This window comes from Talpa occidentalis, unplaced genomic scaffold (genome assembly GCF_014898055.3).
Source record: "Talpa occidentalis isolate TD23 unplaced genomic scaffold, MPIMG_talOcc4v2.1, whole genome shotgun sequence".
Classification (NCBI taxonomy): Eukaryota; Metazoa; Chordata; class Mammalia; order Eulipotyphla; family Talpidae; genus Talpa; species Talpa occidentalis.
Genome location: NW_026555331.1, coordinates 50604326 through 50615593, shown reverse-complemented (window position 1 = coordinate 50615593; position 11268 = coordinate 50604326). Strand labels below are relative to the sequence as shown.

General features: G+C 36.7%; 1 protein-coding gene across 1 annotated transcript in view; it reads left to right on the top strand.

Moving 5' to 3' along the window:
• Positions 1-254: 254 nt before the first annotated feature.
• Positions 255-11268, top strand: part of TERF1 (telomeric repeat binding factor 1) — a 31026-nt gene continuing 20012 nt past the window's right edge. Inside the window, exons 1-4 of the mRNA XM_054692185.1 lie at positions 255-580; positions 5358-5453; positions 8082-8203; positions 10200-10286. Of these exons, the coding sequence (XP_054548160.1) occupies positions 274-580; positions 5358-5453; positions 8082-8203; positions 10200-10286 (612 nt within the window). The 5' untranslated portion in view covers positions 255-273. The remainder of the gene's footprint in view (positions 581-5357; positions 5454-8081; positions 8204-10199; positions 10287-11268) is intronic.

The following is an 11268-nucleotide window of genomic DNA, read 5'->3' as shown; positions in this document are numbered from 1 at the left end:
CCCCTAACCTCCCAAGCGCTCCATCGCCCAGTCTGAAGTTGACCAGTTTGCCAACAAGGCCTCTGCCTGGAGGGGGCAGAGAGTTCAAAATCCAGAGGCGGGAACAGATCTCGACCAATCAGACGCCAGACTCGAGTCACTCGCCCATCCTGGCGATGTGATTGGTGATTTACAGCGGCGGAAGCGCCCTTCTGTGGCCACGCCCACAACTTCCAGCTTAGACCAATCGTCGCTCTGCGCTCCCAGCGGCGCAAGCGGCGGGAGTGATTTAACATGGCGGAGGAGGCCGCCTCGGCCGCCCGCAGTCCGCGGGGGTGTGCGGACGGGGAGGATGCGCAACCCCTGGAAGAGCGGCTGGGGGACGCGGCGGGAGACGACCAGGAACAGTTCGAGTGCCAGGAACTGCTGGAATGCCAGATGCAGATGGGGGCGCCCGCGGAAGAAGAGGACGGGGGCCTGGTGGCCGAAGCCGAGGCTGTGGCTACCGGCTGGATGCTGGATTTCCTCTGCCTCTCTCTCTGCCGGGCCTTCCGCGACGGCCGCTCGGAGGACTTTGAGCGCACCCGCGACAGCGCGGAGGGTGAGTGTGGGGGCGCCGCGTGGCCCCGAGCTGCGCAGGAGGCGGGAGCCGCAGTGTGAGGCGGGGTGGGGGGGGGTTGGGGGTAGTTGGGGGGGGGCTGAGGGGATTGGGGTTCTCCAGGTGGAGAGCCGGGGCACCCCAATTGAGGTGAACGGTGGTTGGAATCCACTTCTGCCTGTTAACCTGCTGCTCGGTTTTACTGATGGGTAAAATGAGAATGTAAGATCCCTTTCTAAGGTTGATTAAAAAAGCTTAAAATGGGCAAAATTGCGCCCACCCAGTGTCAGTCCTTTGGTCTCCTTTGGCTCAGGTATTTGGTGTTTATACTAAGGTGTTCTTGTAGTGGCGTTTATTCAGCAGTCCCTGTGGCCTCCGAGTGACCGCTCGGCATCATTGTTGACAATTTCTTTGACAGGTATTTCAACCTCTTTTGGCCTATTTGCTTAGTAGAGGCAGCAAAAAGTAACTTGTCAGTGAAATGTAATGCCTAGGCAAAGACCTTCTAGCTTGGAGATGATCAGCCTGGCTTTTTGCATGACAAATGCTCAGGTATTTATTTTAATGTTGTTGGCACTCAGCTTCTTGAATACGCTCAACTTCTTGCAGCTGAATACAGCCCCAGGATAGTATTTTATAGGAAGTTCTCAGAAAACCGTATTGTCACATTTATCACGTGGTAAACCTGTTGTTTATGCAAATCTTGGTTTGTAGGGTAAACTAGTTGAGCAACCTTAGTATGGATGTGTTAAAAAGTGTCTTCCATACCCAAGCCTGTCCTTAGTTCAACAGCTTTTCCTCTGTGTCACAATTAACACTGGGATGATGGATAATTAATATTAATTAGAAAGTTAAATCCTAAAATGCAGCCAGTTCACCATAATTAGAATTAGTAAAAGGTCCTCTTTGGAGGGGAGGTTAAAATCAATAAATTGGAACGGGAAACATCAGTATGAACTTCTGTTTAGTTATAAATGAATATATATAGAAATGTGTTTGTATATATTTGTACTCATATGTACAAATGTTAACAGGTAAGTATACACACATTTTCCATGTTCTGTTTGTTGGATGAAGTGTATAGAAACAGCGTGATCCTAGTAACAACAAGTATACTTAGCACCAGATCTTGGCTTTTAGTACTATTCTCCAATAAAGGGAACCAGAGTTCTTTACAGAAATATACCAGATGAACAGAAAAGCAAGGCAAATAACCCACAATGGTGGATTATAAAGGGACCCAGGCCAACTAAAAGAGCTCCCAGTGGCCAAAACTGAAACAACTCGTTATATAAATAAATAAAATAGTATTTGATTATAACCCAGAATATAAAATAAATACTCATGATTTCATTCATATTGATGTAAATAAATGATCCAGTAAATAAATGAATATGAGAGGAGACAAATTCCCCATGCAGATTAATTCCAAATAATTTATGGAGTTGATCTGTCCTCAGAAAAGTGGAGCATAACTACTTTTTTTTTTTTAAGATTTATTTATTTTTATACAAGAACTGGGGTACAGGCCAGATGCGTGGGAGGGTGAGAGGATTCACCAGAGACAGAGCGGGGAACAGAGCAGGCAGACTGATGAAGTACACTGATGAGGGGAACAGTGGGCAGGACAGGAGAGGTCTGCTTCGCCATGTGGGAGTCTCGCCATCAAACCGCCTGTGCCACCAGGGAGGCCCTGGAGCATAACTACTTTTAAGTGGGCTCTGTATGTAGTGACTTCCAAAGAAGTCATTTGGGAATAACTTTACAGAGTAAAGAAAGCTAATACAACCTTATACTTGAGTGATCAAGGTCAATGTCAGTATCAACAGTTACAGTACTCTGTACATTTGATATGATCTGATGAAAATGGAACTCAGTTCTATGATCGCCCTCAAAACCTATGCTGTCCAGATTAATCATGAGAAAAATGTCAGATAAATTCCACCAGAGGGGCAGTCTACAAAATGTCTGTTACTCCTTAAAATTGTCAAGGCTCTCAAAACCAACCAAGGGTTGAGAAATTTTCATAGCCATGGGTGCTTAAAGAGACATAATAACTAAATATAATATGTTCTGGATAAGCTCTGCAACAGCAAAAGAATTAAATGAAAAACTAAGAAAATTTGAGTAATGCATGGATTTTAGTTAATAAAAAATAGTAATGGTTTATGTAACATAACATGCTGGTTTACAATGTTAATAATAGGGGGAACTGAGTGGAGGATAAATCCTACCTCTGCTATCATAATCTGTAAATTTAAAACCCTTCTAAATGTGAAAGTTTTTTTTTTTTTTTTTTTTTAAAAAATAGTGCAGACTTCTCAGGTTGCTAAATCAAGATCCAAAGGAATACTTTAGGCCATTCCCAATATTTTAAGGTTAGGGGCATAGAAACCCAAAAAGAGTAAACCTTTTCAAGTTGCACTGCTAACCAGTAATGGTTGTCAAATTGTGAACATAGTGTTGCCTCTGTATTCCCGTTTTTAACAAAAAGACTTCCATCACAATTTTATCTGCTACATTTTTCATTGTAAAAGTATGCAACTCTTGAAAATTCATAGTTCTTTTATTCCAATTCAGAATTGTTCACACACTTCAATGTACCTTAGATAATGTCTTTTACATAGTATGTTACTCTTAACATATCCCCTATTATGGAAAGAAGTCTAGAAAAGGGTATGCAAGTAAATTGTCCGAGTCTGACTCCCAGCTCTTCTATTTCATAGCTGTAAAACCTGAAGCAAGTTACTTACCCTTTTGTTACCTTAATTTCCTCATCTGTAAAGTGGTAATAATGGTATATAATTACTAAAGCTGCAAAGAAAAGGATAGGAACTGATAAGTATAAAACAAGATTCTTCAACCTCAAAAATTTTTACATTTTGCAACACGTACTTCTTTATTGGGTTTATGCAGCAGAGTGAAGGGGTTTGGGAGTGTGGTTCTGTGCATTATAGGATATAATAGGATCCCTGATCTCAGCCTACTAAGGTGTCAATAACCTACGGTTCACTGAATCTCCAGCCATTACCAAATGACCACAATCAACCCCAGATGAAAACCTTTGTATAAAGTGCTCAATGGTTTTCTAAGTGCTTAAATATAGTTGCTGTTGTTGCTGGCCATTAAATCCTTCCTGATGTATTTTTCCTTTCATCAGTGCTTGCATACAGATATTGAAAAAATTAATAGCTAGTTCAGCTAGACTAGGTGTTTGCCTTTGTTTTTTTGTTGTTGTTGTTTTTGTTCTTTGTTTTTTGGGTTTTTTTTGTTTGTTTGTTTGTTTGGTTTTTTTGCTTAAGCAGGTACAAAGAACAGAAGGACAATGGCATGTTAGTCTCTAAATTGAATATGAAGGGAAGTAAAGAGATAAGTGATTTGACATTCTTCACTAGAATGAATTAGTTCTTTCTTTTGGCTACTTACACTGTATGGAATTTATTAAAGTTCTCATTAGTCACTTGCATAACCTTTCATTTAATTTGTGTCTTCTCAGTCAGACTAAAACCTTCGTGAGAGGCAGGATCTATTTTATTTCACAGTCACCAGTCAAGCAGTAGCTTGTCAGTAAACGCATATTGAATGAATTGTGTTTAACTAGTATATTAAGCATTGTGCTCTCCTTAAACCCTGTTTAATTCTGTATGACTGTATTTGAGTCAGATAATCTCTGGAATGGCATAAGATCATGGAATCTTAGAGTTGAGGAAGCATACATACAATCTTAGAGTTGAGGAAACAAATAAATGCATCTATTTATTTAATGACTATAATACTGCTTTTTAGGTGATTTTTTTTTAAAAAGATTTATTCATTTATTTATGCATAGAAGAACTGGGGTTTATGCGAGAGGTGCAGGGGTGAAAGATTCACCAGAGAATGCGGGGAGCAGAACAGGTGGATTTACTGAAATACACTGCTGAGGGGAACAGTGGGCAAGATAGGAGAGGTCTGCTATGCCATATGTGGGTTAGCTCCCTGGCCACGATTGTACTCAGGCCCTAGTGGTGATAGCGTTGAGACTGAACCCCTTGGCCACCAGGGAGGCCACATTTTGGGGTTGTTACTAATTTTACCTTTAATAAAAGTTATTACACATCAGCCAACCTCTAGGAAAAGTATAATGCTGACAGTTTGTCAGATCTTAACTTAAACACTGTTTCTTCAAAGAAGTCTTGCCTCATATTACCTCTTCTAAAAACTGCTTAAACATGCTCTATATTTCCTTATTGTATGATTGTATGATGTACATTTTTGGTTTTGTTCACATTTTTACTTTGTTTTCTCCTTTGTCTTTAACTGCAGCATGTTAATAAACTCAGTGAGGTCTGGGAATACTTCTTATTCTCTATTGTAGGTTTGTACTCATTGCCCAGCATAACTCTGGGTGAGCATTCAGGTATTTGTGAAATTAATGTTATTTATGTTTTTAACATAAAACTTTGTAAACTGAACAGTCTCACTTAACCGAAACCTTGACAAATAATATAAAATGTTTCCTTAACATAGGAGTTTTAAGTTTTAAAATAAGCTTCCAACTAGTAATTCGATACATTTTGGTTTGGATCAAAATTTCCCTTTTTGGGAATATATAATGCTGCCTATAAAAGTAGTTTAAAGTATTCTGCATGTAAAACATCAGTTTTATTTTGAGGAACGATGTTCTAAGTTTATGGTCATTTTTATATCACATAACTCAACAAACAAACCAGACAGAGGCACTGCTGGATCAGTTTAATTTTTTGTTTTGTTTGATTAAAGTTTACTTATTCTTTTTCAGCTATTATTCATGGATTGTCCAGTTTAACAGCTTATCAATTGAGAACTATCTACATATGTCAGTTTTTGACAAGAATTGCAGCAGGAAAAACACTTGGTAAATACGTATTTTTATCTTACATTAGCAGTATCTCAAGGTGTAACTAACAGCAAGACAATGAGAAGAATCAGGTGAAAACTATTGTTTGTTTTTTTAAGGGTTTACACACATTCATTTGGTGTATACATCCATATACTTGCATCCCTAAGCAAACAAAAGAAATGTAGTGTACCTGTCTTCATAGAGTAGTGGTTCTCAAACTTTTTAGTCTGCATCAGAGTCATTAAAGAACTTGTTAAAAAACAAAATGCTGAGAGTATCCTTACCCACCATGAGTTTTTGACTCAATAATGTGTAAAGTATCCTGAAATGTACATTTTTTAATAAATTCCCAGGTTATTCTGGTAATGCTGTTAGGCAGCCACTCTTCTTGGACTCTGTCTTGGCAATTTCACTCTAAATTTGAATGTATGGTAACTTTGTTATAAGTGATTCCTATGATATTTAAGACTCTTACTTGAACTTGATGACAGCACTTATTTATGTAAAGGAATGTGATTTATAGCTGTATCTCTCTCCCATCTTCCCATAGTTCATTTTAGATTATAATGGGTAAACTACTTTAATTTCTCAATAAATGAATGGTATTTACCACATGGTTATTTGAAAGAATCTTAGTGCACATAACTGCATATCTAATTGGTTTTTATTCTTTCAAAATGGTTTTCCAGCAATTTCAAGTGGTAGGCCATACTTAAACGAAACTGCTTACTTATAAACATGTTGTATTACATAGAATCCCACTGTATAACTGCCTTCTCGTGGCCTCACTAATCTGTGGCTCCTGTAGCATGGTTTGTGTTGGGTTATATAAGAAGTTAGGTTTTGAGTTGGTGCCAGGATCATTAAGTGGATAGGACTAGAGGCAGAGTCCATGTGGAAGACAGAACTATAAGTAGGTCTGGGTCTGTTACTGAAGATAAATTAAAAAAGACAGATATGGACACAAAAGAATTCCAGACCATGCAGATCATATGTTGACAGTTATTTTGTAAGTTAAATGTGACAAGACCTTTTAATGTTCACAGATGGCAGTTGTCCAGTATATCTTAGTTTCTCCCACCCAATCTCCACAAACTTCCCTTCAAAAAAAAGATATCAAGAAAGCTTATATCATCTATTTTAAAGATAAATCATATGCAATAATCACATCAGTATTGCCTATGGTACATATCAAGTAATTCAGCTTTTTCTTGTAATGTCATACCTTTTCTATTTCTTGGGAGCACTTACATCATCAATAGTAGTGCTTCTCATAGGTTCCATGTTTGTTATTCAGGGTTTACAGTATGGCACTAAGGATGAAATACAAGCAAAAACTATGAGAGATTATTTTCTACTGTGATAACAGGTTTATGTGTACTTTGTGGTTGTAAATAATAAAATAAACTATTATCTCTGTATGCATTATACACTGATGACATACCTAACTTTATCTTAGTTTTTTTGATATTTCAAGTCTACCCATTTTGTCTGCTAATTCTTTCAAATTGTTGCAGATCTCCAAAAACTTTTCTAATGTATTTACTAAAAAATAAAATAAAATCCGTATGTAAGTGGACTCATGCACCCGTGGTTTTTGAGGATCATGTGTGTGTGTTATCCCTTTGCTTAATTTTTAAGTGTTTGCTCTGTAGCAGCACTGCCCAGTATGTGAGCCACATACATGATTGAGAATTTTTTAGTAACATTAAAAAAGTAAAAAAAAAAAAAAAGGTGGAATTAATTTTAGTAAAACCTAGTTCAATATTTCTAAAATGTGTTTTATTATATAATCCATATAAAACTTGTTTACAAAAAGCAGATCTCAGTTGGGGTAGCTTCGTTTTAACTGCTCAGTAATGACATGTGGCTCGTAGCTTCCATGTTAACTTCAGTCTCTGTTCCACATAGCTTTATTTTACTATTTTTTAAAGTTGTAATTTTTTTTTAAAAAAGATTTGTCTGTCTGTGCATACAAGAACTGGATCCTTAGCCTTTTATTAAATGAAACCAGAGAAGAAAATAGCTGCAGATCATTACCTCACCTCAGAAGGACTTTTTCCTCTGGAATTGTAATGATTCTCATTCTCATTGCTTCTGCAACTGTCCTACATCTTTAAAAACATAAATTTACAATTTGTCCAGTTTTTTCATAGTTATAAAGGAAATGTTGGCCTGCTGCAGTATTCTACATTCTACCTAGAAATGAAAGTCTAACTGTAAATTTTTTTTTAAGATTTAGCATATATGCATTTTTCTGTATCACTTTCACAAAAGGAAGACAGGTTTTGTAGTGAGGATTAGGTAATGTTTGTTTTAATGCAGTTAGACCTGTAAACTAGTTAAGAATTGTTACTATGACATCTCAAGTAAAATAAAGTTTATTTTAGTTCTTGAAATCAATATGTTAGTAAAGAAATTTTTCGTAAACCAAACAGCTTTTTTCCATTTTTAAAGTTGATTGTTATGAGGAAATTAACTTGAAAAGTCCTGTCATTGCCCTAAACTTGTAAATAAATACAAGAGCAGTCCCTGGAATGTAGTATGCCCTCAGTAAGTATTTAATGAGTGAAATTAATGTATAAAAAACTGACAAATAAATTTCTACTTAGCTGTTAAATTATTTTTTTCTGTTTTTAAAAGATGCACAGTTTGAAAGTGATGAGCGAATTACACCCTTAGAATCAGCCCTGATGGTTTGGGCTTCAATCGAAGAGGAGCATGACATGTTTTATGAAGAAATACAAAATTTAATTAAAATTCAGGTATGATTGTTGTATTTATAGTTATTATTTTGTAAAAATATATCTAAAGAAATTAAGAGCTACCTAAAGTGGAAAGTAAACCCAGAGTAAAATTTCCTTTTATTGTTCTCTTTAGAAATTTTGGCTTATATTCCCGACATGTTTATAGTCCTTTGGTTTATAGCACTGATATAAGCACTAAGGACTTGGATATAATGTGTATATTGCTCCCACTTCAGGAAATGTGCTGCATGTCTTTAAAGATCTGATCACCACCAACTTTCAAAAACTAGTGGGATGTGCTCTGTCAGTTTGTATTTAAAGATTATAAATATGACAAAAATAGAATATGTATCGTTAATAAGTTCATTGATTTTTATAATCAGAAGAATGTAAAATTGTAATCATGTAGAGAGAATTTTAGGACTAGCCTGTTAAAAAAAAAGTAAGACATCAAAACAGTCATTTAAAGATGTAATGGGGAAAATATGGTTTGAGAGCAGTAGGTGAGATTTTCTAACTAAACTTTTTCTGGCTGTTGAAATTTTTTTTTTTTTTTTTAAGATTTATTTATTTATTCAAGCACTGGGTACAGTCAGAAGCGCGGGAGGGTGAGAGAATTCACCAGAGCCAGAGCGGGGAACAGAACAGGCAGAAGGACCGAAGCATACTGCTGAGGGGAGCAGCAGGCGGCAGGAGAGGTCTGCGCGCCATGTGGGACCCTCCTCTGGTGGCCGGGGAGCAGCCGGGAATCGAACCGGCGCTGCAGAGGCTGCGGGCAGCTTCACAGCCCAGCGCTTAACCGCTGTGCCACTGTAGAGGCCCTGACTCTTGAAATTTTTTATATGGATTAAGTGGGAGAGAAAATGCCCAAGAATTAATTATTAGTGGTTAGTGTGGTGACTGCCAAGTAGAATGAGAAGGAAATGGGTAGCACAAAAACTGCTTTTGAAAATTTCAACCCATGGCAAAGAGATTTGTCATGTTATCCTCATTTTATGGGACTCTGGAAGGAGCTGACCTTTGTAATATACCAATGAAAAGTTGAGTGGGTAAAAATACGCTACATAGCAAACATGTAATATGTCACTATTTTGCCAAATACTATTCTAAGCACTTTCATATATGTATCTTTAATCTTGACAACAACCCCATGATATGGATACTGTTATTTCTACCATTTTGCATGTAAGATAGTTTGAGCAGAGAGGTTAAAAAGTTTGCTAAGTTTACAAAGCTAGCTAGATGGTAATGTCCTACCATCATTGATATCCAAAAGACCACTTTATAAAATGATTATTTAAAAGAATCTGGCTTCCTAAGTTTGTTACAGTTTTCAGAAATCCTAACTAGCAAATTGAATATATTCTACTAATCACAAATACTACCTCTCTCATTGTCCATTTGCTCAAAATTAATAATTACGTTGACCCCAAATGTATATGGCACAGTTCCTTACCTTTTTACTAGTGGCTGTCTTTCATTTGCCCTAAACTAGAAAGAGATAGAATGCTGGCCATTTGGAAAATAATTCTTATCATTTTCAAATCACAGTTATTTCATTTTTAAAGTATTTTATAGCCTTTTTCAAATTAAAATTGTTGAACTCCATAAAAATATTTTATTTATTTATTTATTTATTTATACAAGCACTGGGTACAGTCAGAAGCGCGGGAGGGTGAGAGAATTCACCAGAGCCAGAGTGGGGACCAGAGCAGGCAGAGGGACTGAAGTACACTGCTGGGGGGAGCAGCGGGCGGCAGGAGAGGTCTGTGCGCCATGTGGGACCCTCCTCTGGTGGCCGGGGAGCAGCCGGGAATTGAACCGGCCCTGCAGAGGCTGTGGGCAGCTTCGCAACCCAGCGCTCAACTGCTGCGCCACCGGGGAGGCCCCCCATAAAAATATTTTAAATGAAGTAGTTTAAACTCATCTGAGAATCATTTAAATATTAAACAATAATTAGGTTTTTAAAAAGCAACCTAACCACCTAAGGTATGTACTGTGCTACTTTTTTTAGGCAATAGCTGTTTGCATGGAAAATGGCAGTTTTAAAGAAGCACAAGAAGTCTTTGAAAGAATATTTGGTGACTCAAATAACCACACGGTAATTATTAGTTAAAAATCATAGAATTCTAAAACTGGTTTTATGGAGTGAGGAAAACTGAAAGAATGTTGGAGAAAAGGAATGCTTTATGTTGCCCAATAGAAATATAATACAAGTCACATATGAGATTTTAAATTTTCTAGTAGCCACATTTAAAAAGTAAAAAGAAACAAATGAGACTAATTTTAATAACATTTTATTTAACCCAATATATCCCAAAACTCATCATATTGAAGTATTTGTACTTTGTACTTACTTTTTTGTACTAAACCCTTGAAATGTAGTATATTTTGCACATGTCTAAATTCAGGTCTAATGCATTTCAAAGACTCATTAACCAGGTCTGACCTGTGGCTACCATATTTGGACAATGCAGGTTAGAAGAAGGTATTATAACTTACTTATTTTTCCAGAAGTTTATTATGTGCTCATTATAATTTTGGGGAGAGAGGAAATAATGTTAATTTAAGGTCAGTGGAACTTAGTTTTTTAATATTAAAAACAGTGTTAATGAAGTAAATAAGGTTATTCAAAGAAAGTAGTTTTGTAACTTTTAGTAATGTTTTTATTAAATAGTAGCATGTTCTTTGTTTTGTGTTTAAGTAGGTAAGTTTTCACAAAATGAACATACTTGTGTAACAAGTCTCTAGATCAAGAAAAAACATTACTAGCACTCTTTAGTCCTTTCCTTCCCACCTTCTCAAGACTATCCACCATCCTGATTTGTAACATCCGGAATTAGTTGTATTTATTTCTGCACTTTATCTATTGGAATCATATAGCAAGTTTAATTTTTCTAAGATCCATATTATTGCTTGTAACAACAACATTTTTCATTGTTTCTTTATCGAAATGTTCTGTTGATGGACATTTGAGTAATTTCTATATTTTTTTCTGTCCCTTTACATGTCTTTTATGCATATGCATTTCTATAGAATACATACTTAGGAATAAAAAGGATCAGTCCTAGGGTATGCATGTA